A 17112-nucleotide genomic window follows, 5' to 3' on the forward strand; every position below is an offset into this window, starting at 1 on the left:
TGACTGAACACCACCCTACCAATCTATGTGCCAGGGGTCCTTACGACTGAACACCACCCTACCAGTCTACTGTGCCAGGGGTCTTTATGAACTCCAGCAATGTCTGCTACAAACCACATAGATAACAGGCCTCACCTATTTCCTCGGCATCACCCCCATTCACCCCCAGTATTGCGATCGCTTGAGTGGATTATGATGTTCTCCAAAGGGGTTATTCCCTTAATGGAGAAGCCTGTGCCTGAGTTTGTTTAACATGGGGAGGCTGATCCACGGACAGCCACCACATGGTCCTTGACAGATCAGTGACATAGAATGCACTGATGCAAGCCTTCCTCTGCCTTCAGTGCTCTCATGATGTATCATTATCTACTGCCAGCTCCACAGTGGAGATCCTGGTTGGATCACTCTGTCTGCAACCTCCTCGTTGACCTTACTACCACGGGTGACCCTACCAGGAGCCAAGCTCCAGACGGTTTTGCTCTCAGGAACTCAGAAGCTTCTGCACCAGCACAAGGTTGTGATACTCATGGAAGATTCACTTGCAGCAGTATCAGCAACCACTGCAGAACAGGAAACACTAGCCAATCGTCTACTCTTGTGCAGAGGCGTCCAATACAACAGGGTCCCAACCTTCCTGGACTGAAATTCAGATCAATCTGGGCTTAAAATTTCCAGAGGAGAGTTCAAAGCCCTCTCTCTTCCAGTATTAACCACAGGACAACTGGTTTGAGGTGGAAATCTAATGTGGGCAGTCGGCAGTACTTCTTGGGATTGAACCACACTGACACGCTGATAGAGCAGGGACTTCCTAATCCAGTTATACACTCAGTGGCCAGTTTATTAGGTACCAGCTCGTTAATGTAAATATCTAATCAGCCAATCGTGTGGCAGCAACCCAATGCATAAAAGCATGCAGACATGGTCAAGAGGTTCAGACCAAACAGCAGAATGGGGAAGAAACGTGATCCAAGTGATTTTGACCGTGGAGTGATTGCTGGTGCCAGATGGGGTGGTTTGAGAATCTCTGAAGCTGCTGGAATTTTCCTGCACCATGGTCTCTAGAGTTTACTGAGAATGGTGTGAAAAACAAAAAAGAAATGTTCAGTGAGCGGCAGTTCTGTGGGCAAAAACACCTTGTCAGTGAGAGAGGTCAGAGAATGGCCACTGGCTCGAGACGACAGTAACTCAAATAACCATCCATTACAACAGTGGTGCCTTAAGGTTGTTATAGCCGGGGCTGGTAATGGGGATAAGCTCCCTCTAACTATTAAATGCTCCCAATGGCATGCACATCAAATAGACTCTGACAACCAAGTCCAGCTCCCAGCCTTTATGTGTGGCTTAGCTACTAAGCACAGTGGAACTTTATCTACTAACTGGAGAAGGGGCAAAGGCGTATTACTGGGGCCTTAAAATTAGTTGCTTGGGGCAGATTGGGCTTGTCAGCTGTAGTTGGCCACTCACCTAGAAGAAAACTCTGATCTTAAACCTCTGCAGCCTTGTGGCTGTACCCACTCATGGGGAAGGCTTCAGGAGTAAACCCCGAGGGAGAAATCTGGAGCTGGGGTCCCTGAGGCAGTCAGTCCTACATCGAGTTCAATGCTGACCGGCAACTCCTGAGGTGCTGCTGGTACCCAACTGTATTGGTCTCTCCATTCCCTTGGAGAGGGGGAGCTTGCTACATGAGCAACAGCTTGCTCTCCATCAAGTCAAGTCAGGTCACTTTTTATTGTCATTTCGACCATAACTGCTGGTACAGTACACAGTGAAAACGAGACAATGTTTTTCAGGACCATGGTGCTACATGAACAATACAAAAACTACACTGAACTGCGTAAAAAAACGACATAAAACTACACTAGGCTGTAGACCTACCCAGGACTGCATAAAGTGCACAAAACAGCGCAGGCATTACAATAAATAATAAACAAGACAATAGGCACTGTAGAGGGCAGTAGGTTGGTGTCATTCCGGGCTGTGGGTATTGAGGAGTCTGATGGCTTGGGGGAAGAAACTGTTACATAGTCTGGTCGTGAGAGCCCGAATACTTTGGTGCCTTTTACCAGATGGCAGGAGGGAGAAGAGGTTGTATGAGGGGTGCGTGGGGTCCTTCATAATGCTGTTTGCTTTACGGATGCAGCGTGTGCTGTAAATGTCTGTAATGGCAGGAAGAGAGATCCCGATGATCTTCTCAGCTGACCTCACTATCCGCTGCAGGGTCTTGCGATCCGAGATAGTGCAATTTCTGAACCAGGCAGTGATGTAGCTGCTCAGGATGCTCTCAATACAACCTCTGTAGAATGTGGTGAGGATGGGGGGTGGGAGATGGACTCTTCTCAGCCTTCGCAGAAAGTAGAGGCGCTGCTGGGCTTTCTTTGCTATGGAGCTGGTGTTGAGGGACCAGGTGAGATTCTCCGCCAGGTGATTTGGTGCTCTTAACGATCTCAACGGAGGAGTTGTCAATGTTCAGCGGAGAGTGGTCGCTCTGTGTCCTCCTGAAGTCAACAACCATCTCTTCTGTCTTGTTCATGTTCAGAGACAGGTTGCTGGCTCTGCACCAGTCCGTTAGCTGCAGCATCTCCTCTGAATGCTGACTCATCGTCCTTGCTGATGAGACACATATTGGCCCAGGCTTGCACATCTAGACAGCTAGGACACAAAGTCTATTGTCGACCCTGATCGACGGAGGCAACAGTGGCGTGCAGAACAGCATCTTTGAACATGTTGAACCTTGAAGTGGATGGACTATAAGAGCAGAAGACCATGAACAAACGCTCAGTGGCCACTTCATTACCTACAGGTGTGTAATAAAATATCCACTGGGTGGATATTCATGGTTAATTTCCTAAGCAGCTGCCTGTCCCATTCACTCCACTGGCAAACGACGATTTATTCCCCATAGCAAGTAGTCCCAAATCCGAAATGTTATTCCACTGGTCTTACCAATATATTCATTCAGGTCCACCTTGCCGTCACCGTCCTTGTCAATATCTTCAATGGTTTCCTGCCGAAAGAGAAGTTAAGTAATGATTTAATGATTTCACTCAGATTAACCCCCCCTTCATCCCCATGATACTCCACCTCACGGATTTGGCATGCGCTGTTCAAAGCTGCTTTAGATTCCCCTGGTGTCCACAAGTTTATTACAGGACACCTTGATTAGTCAAGGTCACAGACTTGAGTCAGAAGGTCTTCATGATCAAACACTGGAGTAGGTTCAAGAGGCTGGATGTCTAACCACAAATCCCCTCTCCTCATGAACATGTCAGCCCACATTTGGGGTAGTTTTGGACCCCTCATCTAAAAAAAGATGTGCTGGCATGGAGAGGGTCCCGATCAGGGGTTCCCAACCTGGAGGCCACAGACCTTTTGTTTAATGGCATTGGTCCGTGGTGTGAAAGAGGCTGGGAGCCCCTGGTCCAGAGGAAGTTCAGAAGAATGATTCCAGGAATCATTCAACACGAGGAGCATTTGATAGCTCTGGACCTGTACATGCTGGAGTTTAGAAGAATGGGGGGGGGAGGGGAATCTCATTGAAATCTATCAAATATTGAAAGGCCGAGAGAGAGTGAATGGAGAGGATGGGGGAGCCGAGGGTCAGAGGACACAGCCTCAGAATAGAGGGACATCCCTTCAGAACAGGTGGAGCAATTTCTTTAGCCAGGGGATGGTGAATCTATGCAGTCTGTATCATCAGGTATATTTAAAGAAGAGATTGATCCGTTCTTGATTAACAAGGGTGCCAAATGTTACAGGGAGAAGGCAGGACACAGAAGGGATAGTAAATCAGCCATGATCGAATAGTGGAGCAGACTTGATGGGCCAACTGGCCTAATTTTACTCCTATGTCTTCTAGTCAGTCAGGCATTGGTCAAATTACCAAATCTGTCTCAGTATAGCCTGATCTTCCTGTCCATCACTCTGGATTGAACAGTCCCGGGGGGGGGGGGGGGGGGAGGTGCATCGGGTGGTGTGAAGATTGGATTCCTTTGGATTGCACTCACCACTTACACTCAGAGGGAATAGGTGCAGGTACCTGTCCGAGGTTCTGTCCTAGTAAGGACGCTGTATCCCAGAGAGAGAGGGGGCAACCCAACTACTTCTGGCATCCCCGTGCCAACTTACCGTCACAACAACAGACTTCATGTAGTTGAACTCCTCAGGGTGAAGGAAAGCAGTGAACTCCTCTCGTGTGGCGATGAGGTCACCGTCTTTGTCCGCGTTCTTGAACCTTCGCTCATCCCTCCTCAACATCTTCTTGTAGCTGGCCCTGTCCTCGCTATCGCTGACGTCACTGAACTCCTCACCTGGTGGAACAGAGAGGGCAACAAACGCTCAAGGTATTTGTACATCCCAGAGGCTGTATCCACAACTCCTCAAGGAGAGCGACACTTCCTGGTGGCTACCAGACAGCCAGACCAGCTGCTCAGCAAGAAGGGAGCGGGCAAGGAACACGGCTTATGAAAGAATCAATTGTGATCACTGCAGGGTCAACCTCAATAAAGAAACTGCAGAGTTAATTGGGGAAGACAGAGAATGGCTGGAGGTAATGGCTTATTATTGTCAAGCATACAGTGAAAAGCTCATCTTGCAGATTGTTCAAACAGATCAAATCACTGAGCTAGAATTAGGTGAAACAATAACAATGCAGGATAAGGTGTAAAAGCTACTGAAAAGGTGCTGTGCAGGTAAATGATAAAGGTCAAAATAACTTTTATTTTTATTCCATATTATTCAGAGATACAGCCATCCGGCCCTTTGAGTTGTGCTGCCCAGCAACCCCTGGTTTAACCCTAGCCTAATCATGGGACAATTTATAATGACTGATTAACCTACCAACCGGTAAATCCTTGGATTGTGTGAGGATATACACACACGGGAAGGAATGTTCAAACATGCTTACAGAGGAGGCTGGATTTGAACTCCTGACGCCCCGAGCTGTAATAGCATCGTGTTAATCGCTACGCTACTGCAGTGCCCAATAATGAGGTGGAGTCCTCCTTGTCGTACAAGAGAGACCCTGCCAACAGCGGGACAGAAGCCTGGTGATACGTGCTTGACTAGCACGTTGAGCTAGAATAAGGCAAAACAAGATGGTTGGAGGACGGGTTGGGTTGATGAGGAGGTGTGTTTAATTGTGCCACCTGCAGTAGTTGAGAATGCTTACAGAAAATGGTTTAATCTGGAGTGATATGTCAAAGCATTGAGCAGAGACTCTATCAACCCCAACTATTGCCATTAAATAGACAATACAAATTGAATCTGACCTTCCTATTTCCAACATCAGGGAGGAAGACCCTGGAGACACATAATCAACCGCCATCAGATTTCTGAACGGACAATGAACCCATGAACACTTCCTCACGATTTTCCCACCAATTATTTAATTTTAAACATTTATTATGTATTGGGCTGTACTACTGCAGTGAAACAACAGATTTCCCAACAGTGATAATAAACCTGATTTTGATCTGACATTACTCAGTGGGTCATGCAGGGTCTACAAGGAGTGAAACAGTTAATATTACAGAACGAAACCTGGAGCAACAAATGATCTGCTGGAGTAACATAGTGGGTCAAGGAGGGCTGTGGAGGTCGAAACCCTATAATGTTAACTCTGACCAGATACAGGCTGACAGACTGAAGTCTTCACTCTGAAGAAGAAAGTCTAGTTTATTGTTGTCTGCACAAGTCTATGTGATGCTCTGATGTGGCTGAAGAGCAAGGCTCCAGGAATGAAGACAACAAAGAGGTGGTCGTGGGAGGCAGAGGAGTGGCTATGAGGTAGTTTTGAGTTGGTAGACTGGGCAGCGTTCAAGGACTCAGAGAAATCTGAATAAATACACTGCAGTTGTCATAGACTTTATAAAAACAGTTGTAGATCAGTGTGTCCCCACAAGTTCATTGTCTTCCTGAACCAGAGGCCCTGGATGGACCACAATCTGCTGACAGTCAGATCAGTGATATTCAAGTCTGGTGACCAAGAAAGTTACAAGAAGTCCAGGTACGATTTCTGGAAAGCCATCTCACATGTGGTGATAATTCTGACCAAACTTGATTTGCTGAAGGACACTTAGCAGCTGTGACTGGGCTTGAATGCTATTACCACTTACAAAGGGAAATCAGGAAGACTTCGGTCCCAGATGAGCTCCATGCCTTCTCTGCTCGCCTTGACTGACAAAGCACGGAGGAACCTTCATGAACTCCAACAGCACCCGATGACCCTGTGATTTCAGTCTCTGAGGCAGATGTGAGAGCATCCTTCAGGAAGGAGAACTCACAGAAATCATCTGGCCCAGATGGGGTACCTGGCCATGTGCTGATCAACTGACTGAAGCATTCGCTGAAATCTTTAAGCACTCTGAGGTACCCTGCCTTAATGACTATTGTCCAGTAGCACTTACATCCACTGAGAAGTTGGTGATGAAATACCTCAGCTCCTGCCTGAGAAGCGACTTGGATCCACTCTGATTTGCCTACCATCACAACAGATCCACAGTGGATGCCATTTCATTGGCTCTTCACTCCACCCTGGAACATCTGGACAGCAACGATGCATACCTCAGGATGCTCTTTACCAACTACAGCTCAGCATTCAATACTATCATTCCATCCAAACTAATCAATAAGCTTCAACGTCTTGGTTTCAATACCTCCTTGTGCAATTGGATCCTCCATTTCCTCAGTTGCAGACCCCAGTCTGTTTGGATTGGTAACAACATCTCCACAATCTCCATCAGCTCAGATGCACCCCAAGGCTGTGTGCTTAACCCCCTGCTCTACTCGCTTTGCACTTTATGACTGTGAGGTTGAGCACAGCTCCAATGTCATTGCTGACGACACCTCTGTTGTTAACCGGATCAAAGGTGATCACGAATCAGCATATAGGAGGGAGACTGAAAATCTGGCTGAGTGTTGCCACAACAACAACCTCTCACTCAATGTCAGCAAGACCAAAAAGCTGATTATTGACTTCAGGAGGAGGAAACCAGAGGTCCATGAGCCAGTCCTCAACAGGGGAGCAGAGGTGGAATGGGTCAAACTTTAACTTCTTTGGTGTTACCATTTCAGAGGATTTGTCCCAGGCGCTGCATGTTAAGCGTCATTATGAAGAAGGCACAGCAGCGCCTCTACTTCCTTAAAAGTTTGCAAAGATTCAGCATAACATCTAAAAGTTTAACAAACTTCCGTAGATGTGCGGTGGAGAGCATGCTGTCTGGATGTATCATAGCCTGATGGTGGAAACACCAATGCCCATGAATGGAAAATCATACAAAAAGTAGTGGATATGGCCCAGACCATCATGGGTAAAGCTCTCGCCACCATTGAGCACATTATATGGAATGATGTTGTAGGAAAGCAGTGTCCACCATCAGGGACCCCCGCCACCCAGGTCAAGCTCTCTTCTCACTGCTGCCATCAGGAAGAAGGTACAGGAGCCTCAGGACTCACACCACCAGGTTCAGGGACAGTTATTACGGACTTCCGGTAGCGCTCATGGAGTGAAGTCGTGTTCTTGACTCGCTCCATTACCTCTGAGTTTTTCTTCTTATGATCAGCTATATTTTAATTAACCATTAAGGCATCAACTTTTACAATACTTTGAAACAAATTGGGCTCTTCGATAATCGGATGCGTTTAAGGTCTGCTATGTCTAAGAATGGAAAAAACGGGAAGGATGGCAAACCTCCGGGTAGATCGAAAGGTACCGATTTCCCTCCGACTGAACCACCGGTGACTTTGAAAGCTATATCGGAGCTAATTCCTGAGGAAACTTCAAGTAGTTTCCAGAAAATTGCCGATTCAATCGAGAAGATACAAATATCTATTACGGAACATCAGTCGGCTATATCTGATCTTCAAAAATCCACGCAACAAAGTGAGCTCAAGATGGAGAAAATCGAAGAAACAATTAATGTAATGAAGAAGAAACTCGACTTTCTGACCTTTAAAAACTCTGACTCAGAATCCAGAATGCAACGGCAGAATCTTCGAATGATTGGGGTGCGTGAAGCTGTTGAATCTGATAACCCTATGAAGTATTTTTCTCAACTTTTAAAAGTTGCATTTCCTACTGTATTTCCTGACCAACCACCGTTATTGGATTGTGTTCACAGAGTTCCATCATACTCGCTTAGGTCAGATAAACCTTGACATGTTATATTACGTTTTCATTACTTTCAAGACCAGGAGAAACTGTTTCGTTTCGTTCGATCTAAAGGTTACATTGATTTTTTGGATCTTAAGTTCCGATTCATGGAGGATTTCAGTAAACCAATTCGGGATCAACGGGTTCGTTACAGATCTGTGATGTCGGAACTCTACAAGATGGATTTAAAACCAGCGCTGCTTTACCCAGCACGTCTAAGGATTCATACGTTGGATGGAGCCCTCCGTTTTTTTGAATCTCCATCGGATGCCCAGAGTTATCTGGATCAATTTTCACCCTCAACATCTTAATCGTAATTTTTAACTATCTCCGTTGATCGGAGGTTGTGAATTTGTCAGTCTTAATTTTTTTTTGCCCTATATGGGCAGAAAAGTTTATTTTTGATTATTTAATATGGTTGCTAAACTTTCTTTCTATCTGCGTCATTCCTTTCTTTTTCCCCAGGGGATTCTGGGTGGTTATTCCCTCAGCGTCATTCTACGTATTTCCTTTGAGGCCTTAAATTTTGTAGTTTTTAAATCTACTTCTTTTTGTAGGTTTTCATAACTAGTTTATGTTAATAATTTCATTTCTTTTTTTGTTTACTCATAGGGTCTGGGGTTTGTTGCGGTTTTTTTAATAGTTTCTGGCTTTTTCTCTGTTATATTAAGTGTTTGTTTTAATTGATTTACCTTTTTTTATTTTTTTACTGTTTTATAATTAGCTGATCTTTTTTATATTTACACTTTTTTCAGGGAGCGTATACCGGAAGTCATGGGGGTAGTTTTAGTGCTTGCTTCTTTCTGTCTGGTCTGTGTTAGATTTAGCCTTGGGCTCATGGGGTGGGGGGTGGTGGGAGGGGCTTCACGTTTTAGTTTCTTTCTTCTTGGGCTATGTACACTATTGAAGTATTGGTTGCGTTCTCCTTCCCGGTATCTCTTATTTGTTCTGTTCCCTTTCCGGGTTCATGGGTCGAGCCTATCGTCAATCCTCCTTGTTGCGGGTTGACTTTAGGGTTTATGGAGTCTATTATTAATTTTGTCTCCTGGAATACTAATGGTCTTAATCATCCTATTAAAAGGAAAAAAGTTTTTAAAGTGTTCCGGAGACTTAAAGCACAAATTTTATTTTTACAAGAGACCCATGTGCGGAGGGGGGACAGACTACGTTTTTTTAAATTCTGGAAGTAATAACAGTTTCATTCGAACTCCAACGCTAAGATTCGAGGCGTCTCTATTTTTATAGACTCCTCAGTTACTTTTATACAACATGATATTATTTCTGATCCGAATGGTAGATTTCTATTGGTTAGTGGTCTACTATTTAATAAAAAGGTAGTTTTGGTTAATGTTTATGCTCCTAATATGGACTGTCCAGAATTTTATAAATCATTATTCAATCAGTTCCCGAATTTGAATGAGTTTTCATTGATCTGGGGTGGAGATCTTAATACCTGTTTATCTCCAGCTTTGGACCGTTCGGCTCCTCTACGGACCTTACCTAATAAATCTGCAACTTTGATTAATTCATTCTTTTCTGATTCTGGGTTGACGGATATTTGGCGTTTTTTGCATCCTCAGGAAAAAGATTTTTCTTTTTTTTCCACATGTTCACCATTCCTAATCAAGAATTGATTATTTCTTTATTGACTCTCGTCTTATTTCTTCAGTGATTAAATGTGATTATGACTCTATAACCATTTCGGATCATGCTCCACTTAAGCTTTCTATTAAAATTCAGGCCAATACACAAAATAATAGACAATGGCGTTTTAATTCGCTGTTGCTTCAGGACTCGGACTTTGTTAACTTTATGAATGAACAGATTGATCTTTTTTTTACAATCAACTATACAGAGGATATTTCTGTGAACATTCTTTGGGATACTTTTAAAGCTTATATTCGTGGTCAGATTATCTCGTATTCTGCTGCTTTGAGGAAGAAGCTGAAGCAGGAGGAGTTGGTAATTGTGGACAAGATTAAGGAAATTGATAAGAAATATGTTACAGCTCCCTCTGAGGAGTTATATAAACAAAGAACTGAGCTTCAAATGGAACACAGTTTATTACTTTCGTCCTCGATTGTAAACCAATTAAAGAAAACAAGAAGTGAATTTTATGTACACAGTGATAAAATTGGCAAACTGCTGGCTAATCAACTGAAGTCTAATTATGCTAAATCTCAAATTAATCAGATTTATAACCAAAATGACCGACTGATACTTGATCACGTGGGGATTAATTAAACCTTCTGTGATTTTTATTCTTCCTTATATCAATCAGAGTCTCCTTGAGATTCTAAATATATGAATGATTTTTTAGATAATCTAGACTTCCCTGAGATTTCACAGGATATGTCTTCTATGTTAGATACTCCCATTACCACGGATGAGATTAAGAATGTTATTTTCTCTATGAATTTGGGGAAAGCTCCTGGCCCTGATGGGTTTACTGTAGAATTTTATAAATGTTTCGCACCTTCATTAATCCCTTGGCTCTGTAGGGTTTTCGAGGCTTCATTAAAACTTGGTAAACTTCCCGAATCTTTCAATAGAGCATCAATCTCTCTAATATTAAAGAAGGATAAAGATCCTGCTCAATGTGCATCTTATAGACCAATATCTTTATTAAATGTTGATTCTAAAGTTTTTTCTAAGTTATTAGCAAATAGATTAGAAAAAGTACTTCCTTTTATTATTTCGGAAGACCAAACGGGTTTTATTAAAGGTCGTTACTCTTTTTATAACATTCGCACACTGTTAAATATTGTTTATACCCCCTCACAAAATGTTCCTGAGTGTGTTATCTCTTTAGATACTGAGAAAGCTTTTGATAGAGTAGAATGGCCTTATTTATTTAAGGTGCTTGAAATGTTTAATTTTAGCTCGAAATTTATATCCTGGATCAAACTGTTATATCATTCTCCTGTGGCCTCGGTCCGTACTAACTCTTTAAGTTCACCTTTTTTCCCTCTTTTTCGAAGTACTCGACAAGGTTGTCCTCTTAGTCCTTTATTATTTGATATTGCATTAGAACCTCTTGCAATTGCCATTCGAGAATCTCCAAATATTACTGGGATAACTTGGGGCTTAAAGTCCCATAAAATATCACTCTATACTGATGACTTACTTTTATATATTTCTAATCCTCAAAAATCCATCCCTGCTGTTTTAGAGCTATTAGCACAATTTGGTCTTTTTTCAGGTTATAAATTAAATCTTAGTAAGAGTGAACTTTTCCCGATTAATAAACAACTTCCCTTGTATCATAACTTTCCATTTAAATTGATTAATAATTATTTTTCATATCTTGGGATTAAAATTACTTGTAAATACAAAGATTTATTTAAGATTAACTTTTTACCATTAATTGACCATATTATTCAACTTTCATCTAAATGGTTTCCTTTATATTTAACTTTGATTGGTCGTATTAATGCAGTTAAGATGTTTTTTTTGCCAAAATTTTTATATATATTTCAGGCATTACCAATCTTTGTTCCAAAATCTTTTTTTGATAAAGTCGACTCTAAAATTTCTTCATTTATTTGGTAAAATAAAAACCCGAGACTGGGTAAAATACATTTACAGAAAGCTAAGAGAGATGGAGGCTTAGCATTACCTAACTTTAGATTTTATTATTGGGCAATTAATATTCGACATATGAAATTTTGGTTACTTGACCAGGATATACTATCTATTCCTAAATGGGTAGCATTGGAATTACAATCTGTTCAGGGTTATACACTTGGCTCTATCTTAGGTTCCTCTCTTCCTTTTGATTTGAAACGCCTTAAACAGGTGTCTAACCCGATAGTTAAATATACCTTACGTATTTGGTTTCAATTCAGAAAATTTTTTGATCTTAATCAATTTGGGTTAGCGATTCCTATTTTAGGTAATATATTTTTTCCTCCCTCTTTTACGGATCGTGCTTTTCAAATTTGGAAGACTAAGGGTATTTCACGGTTTTTGGATTTATTTTTAGATGGTTCCCTTATGTCTTTTGAACAATTATCTAATAAATATAATTTATCAAGAATACATTTTTTTAGTTATCTACAAGTTAGAAATTTCCTAAGTACTATACTTTCTTCCTTTCCAATGCTTCCTCCTAGATATATTTTAGATACTATAATTAACCTTAATCCATGTCAGAAAGGTGCATCGGCTATGATTTATAATATTATTATGAAACTTTGGATAGCTCCATTTGATAAGATTAGGTCAGATTGGGAACAAGAATTGGGATCTATTATTTCCGTGGATGACTGGGGGCAGATCTTACAATTAGTCAATACTTCCTCTATCTGTGCTAAACATTCCCTAATTCAATTTAAAGTTGTTCATAGAGCACATATGTCCAAAGATAAATTAGCTCACCTTTATTCTCATATTAATCCTTCTTGTGATAGATGTCCGGGGCAGATAGCCTCTTTAACTCATATGTTTTGGTCTTGTCCTACTCTGGAAACTTTTTGGAGAGACATTTTTAATATTATCTCCAAGGTATTGAATATAGATATCTCTCCTCACCCTATCACTGCTATCTTTGGACTACCTAAAATTTCCAGTAATCTTTCTCCTTCAGCCCGTAGAATGATTGCATTTCTTACTTCAATGGCAAAAAGATGTATCTTACAACATTGGAAAGAGCTTAATGCTCCAACCACCTTTTTTTGGTTTTCTCAGACGATATTATGCTTGAATTTGGAGAAAATTAGAAGCAATCTTTATGACTCCTCATTTAAATTTGAACAGACCTGGAGATCTTTTATTCAATATTTTCATTTAATGTAATATATACCCTTCTTGTTTTTTTTTACTGTTTTTAATGGAGGTCGGGATTGAGGGCGTGATTTTAAGTTGTTTTTTTTTAACTCTGTTTGGTTTCAAGTTAGCCCATTGCTTTGCTTTGCTTTTAGTTAGTTGCATGGTGGGTTTTTTTTGGGGTTTTTTTTCCCTTTTCTCTATTGATATATATAAAAATTAGTATACTGTTATGTTACCTTGATATGTTATGTTTAAATTACATTGTTTGTATCTTTTTTTTGTATTAATATCTTCTGTAATTTTATTATATTCTAACAGTGTATTAGTGCCTATATGGCTTACCTTTTTGTATACTTATTCAATAAAAAGATTTAAAAAGAGAGAAAGGAACAGTTATTACCCCTCAATCATCAGGCTCTTGAATCAAGGGAATAATTTCACTCTCTCCATCACTGAAATGTTCCCAAAACCTATGGACTCACTTTCAAGGACTCTTCATCTTATGTTCTTGATGATTATTTCCTATTTATTTATTTTTGAATTTGCACAGTTTGTTGTCATTTACACACTGGTTTGGCCGATGTGCTGGGTGCAATCTTTCACTGGTTCATTGTGTTACTAGTCTTTACAGTGAATGCACACAAGAAAATGAATATTGTGACATACATGTACTTTGACAATAAATTTACTTTGAACTTGGATATGGGGATAAGTTTGGAAAGTTCAAGCATTCTAAATGAAAATTCTCCCAGTTACCTTATTCACAAATAGAATTTGCAAAGAAGGAACATCATTTGTCCTTTTTAAGATAGACTTTGGCAATATTGGGCCAAGGAGACTTTATTGCTAATTAAAAATCCAAATAAAAAGATAAAACAAATAAGTTAAAAGTCAAGTTATCCAAATAATAACTGGAATGAAACCAGTTGCACATGTCGACATCCGCCACCAGAGGGCAATATTGTACTGTAAATTCCCAGGATCGGCGGCACAGTCAGAATTAGAATGAGGTTTAACATCACCAGCATCTGTTGTGAAATATGTTTCTTTTGCAGCAGCAGTACGCTGCAATACACAATAATAAATTATAAATTACAATAAAAAATGTTATATAATATAGGTTTCTTATAGCCAGGGGTGGTAAAGGGATCAAGCTCCCACTACCTACTAAATGCTCCCAATGGCACGCGCCTCAAACAGCCTCTGACAACCAAAGTCCAGCTCCCGGCCTTCACATGTGGCTTAGCTACTAAGCCCAGCGAAACCATTTCTACCGACAAGAGAAGGGGCAAAGGTGGGTCACAGCTCGAAGCAACCTTAAAGCCAGTCGCTTCGAGCAGATGGGGCTTGTCAGTCTTGGTTGGCAGTTCATCTAGGAGAGGGAAAACCATTTTCAAACCCCCACCACCTTGCGGCTATACCCACTCATAGGGAAGGCCGGGAGTAAACCCCGAGGGAAAAATCTGGAGTTGGGGTCCCAAGGCAGTCCTACATTGAGTTCAATGCTGACTGGCAACTCCTGTGACACAGCTGGTGCCAAACTGTATCGGTCTCTGCCGTTCCTTTGGGTTCATCAGCTGTGTGGAGAGGGGGAGCTTGCTACACGGGCAACAGCTTGCTCTGCATATCGTACTGCCCTGGCTTGCGTATCTGCACAGCTAGGATGCAAAATCCATGGTTGACTCTGACAACGGAGGCTTCACTCACTCATATACAAGTAGTGCAAAAAAAAAAGTGAGTTCACTGTTCACTGCCCATTCAGAAATCTGATGGAGGGGCAGAATCTGTCCCTAGAGTGTTGAGTCTCTGCAGAGTTGAGGGTTTGCTCTCCCTCCTCCCGGCTTGGGAGATGGACCTCTCTCAGCACCAGAGACAAGAAACATGTCCTTCACAAAATCCTCCACAAGTATAAGTGAACCAGTACAGCGACCCAGTGGCTGGACTGGACTCACGGAAAACTTCGGATGCACCACACTTGGGAGTGTTGCGTGCAGTTCTGGTCACTGCAGCACGGGAGGGGTGTGGGGGCTTTGCAGAGGGCATGAGCTACGAGGGGAGGTTGGACAAGCCTGCTGGAGTGGCAGAGGCTGAGGGTGGGATCTGATACAAGTTTATCAGGTTTATCTTCTGAGAGTTGCAGATGGGGTTTGTCCTGAGACAGAACAAAGTGGGCAATGGCATAAGGAGAGGAGAAGCTTAAAGATTTACAAGTTATACCAACTGACATATGCATTTTGATAATAAATTTACTTTTCTCTCTGGAGTAAAGGAGGGTAGTTGGTGACTTGGTAGATGTGTACGAGATGAGAGGCATACCCTAAGTGGACAGCCAGAGACTTTTTCCTAGGGAGGAACTGGCTACTTCTAAGGTGAGTGGAGGAAAGTAGGGGTGTGTGGGGGTGTAGAAATGTCAGGAGGCAGTTTTACTTATACACACACACTCACACGGTGGTGGGTACATGGAACACCCTTCCAGGGCTGGTGGTGGAGGCAGATACATCAGGGACGTTTTAAGAGACTCTTAGATACACACATAGATGACAGAAATAGGAGTTATGCAGGAGGGAGGGAAGAGTTAGATTGGTCTTACAGTATGTTAAAGGGCTAGCACCTCACTGTGGGCCAAAGAGCCTGCACTGTGCTGTACTATTCTATGGTCTGTATAAACAGTGAGAGAACTAGGTGCCTGAAACACATCGCCGGCAGAGCAGACACTTACTGAACGGACAGTAAAGGGGGATATAATGACATACAGGCACTATGGCTAGCACCGACCTCGTGGGCCAAAGGGGCTGTTCCTGACAAACTCGGAGCTCACACCGACAACAAGAGGTTACCAGGCGTAGGAAGCAGCTCACAATTTCCTCAGAACTAGATACATGCAACACCCGCCACCGGCCACCCAATGGGAATGCCGGCCCGAGTGATCACAGGGGGGAGGAAAACAGAGCTGACCCCTCGGCCCGACAGGGGAGCAGCCTTTGGCCCTCAGGGACACACACGAAACGCTGGGGGTCAGGTAGCAGCAACGGAGAGGAATGAACAGTCGATGTTTCAGCCAGAGACCGTTCATGATCAAACGCTGACTGGTTACTCCTCTCTACAGACGCTGCCCGACTTGCTGAGTTCTGTGTGTTGGCTTACCGGTGTCACAGCAGTGAGAGCAAAGCGGGGACATTGCGGAGAGAGGCATGGGGGGTGGGGGGTGACATTCTTACCGATATAGTATCCGTAAGTCGTGTTCTTGTACTCGTCCCACGACACCTTATCATCCTTGTTGAGGTCGTAGTCCTTCCAGTGTCTATTGACATTCTCGTCGACATAGCGGTTTTGCGCCCGTTTGATCCACGCCGTCAGCTCCTCGGCAGTGATCAGTCCGTCCTGGTCCTGGTCAATCCGGTCCACGATCTTCCTGCAGGGTCAGGGTCAGGGAGAGGGAACAGAGGGCTGATGATGAGACGAGGGACACAGGGATAACTTCACTCACCCCAACACTGAACTGCTCCCACAACCCATGGACTCACTTTCAGACTCTTCATCTCGTGTTCCCGATATTTATTGATTATTTACTATTATAGAATCATAGAACACCACAGCACAGGAACAGGCCTTCGGCCCATCTAGTCCATGCCAAATTATTAATCTGCTTAGTCCCATCGACCTGCTCCCGGATCATAGACCCCCAGAGCCTCCCATCCATGTTGTTATTATTTCTTTTTATATTCGCAGTTTGTCGTCTTTTTGATTATGAGGACACACAGTCCTCTTTTATTGTCATTTAGTAATGCATGCATTAAGAAGTGATACAATATTCCTCCAGTGTGATATCACAAAAACACAGGACAGACCAAGACTGAAAAAACTGACAAAACCACATAATTATAACCTATAGTTACATCAGTGCAACAATACCATAACTTGATGAAGAAGTCCATGAGCACAGTAAAAAGTTCAAAGTCTCTCAAATGTCCCACATCTCATGCAGACGGGAGAAGGAAGAAAAACTCTCCCTGCCATGCCGACCACAGTCTGACTCTGAGTCATCCAAAAACTTGGAGCCTCCGATCAGCTCTCCAACACCGAGTACCGAGCACCATCTCTGTCCAAATGATTCGACCTCAATCTCGGTCACCAACAGCAGGCAAAGCCGGGGATTTTGAGGCCTGCCCTCCAGAAGATTCCCGACCGCGCAG

General features: G+C 42.7%; 1 protein-coding gene across 1 annotated transcript in view; it reads right to left on the minus strand.

The window, feature by feature from the left end:
- rcn3 (reticulocalbin 3, EF-hand calcium binding domain) overlaps window positions 1-17112 on the minus strand; it is a 37704-nt gene that overhangs the window by 6307 nt on the left and 14285 nt on the right. Inside the window, exons 3-5 of the mRNA XM_072272062.1 lie at window positions 16138-16331; window positions 4126-4307; window positions 2944-3004 (exon numbers count right to left, since the gene is read on the minus strand). Coding sequence (XP_072128163.1) covers window positions 2944-3004; window positions 4126-4307; window positions 16138-16331 — 437 coding nt within the window. The remainder of the gene's footprint in view (window positions 1-2943; window positions 3005-4125; window positions 4308-16137; window positions 16332-17112) is intronic.

Source organism: Mobula birostris, chromosome 11 (assembly GCF_030028105.1).
Source record: "Mobula birostris isolate sMobBir1 chromosome 11, sMobBir1.hap1, whole genome shotgun sequence".
NCBI classification, from domain to species: domain Eukaryota; kingdom Metazoa; phylum Chordata; class Chondrichthyes; order Myliobatiformes; family Myliobatidae; genus Mobula; species Mobula birostris.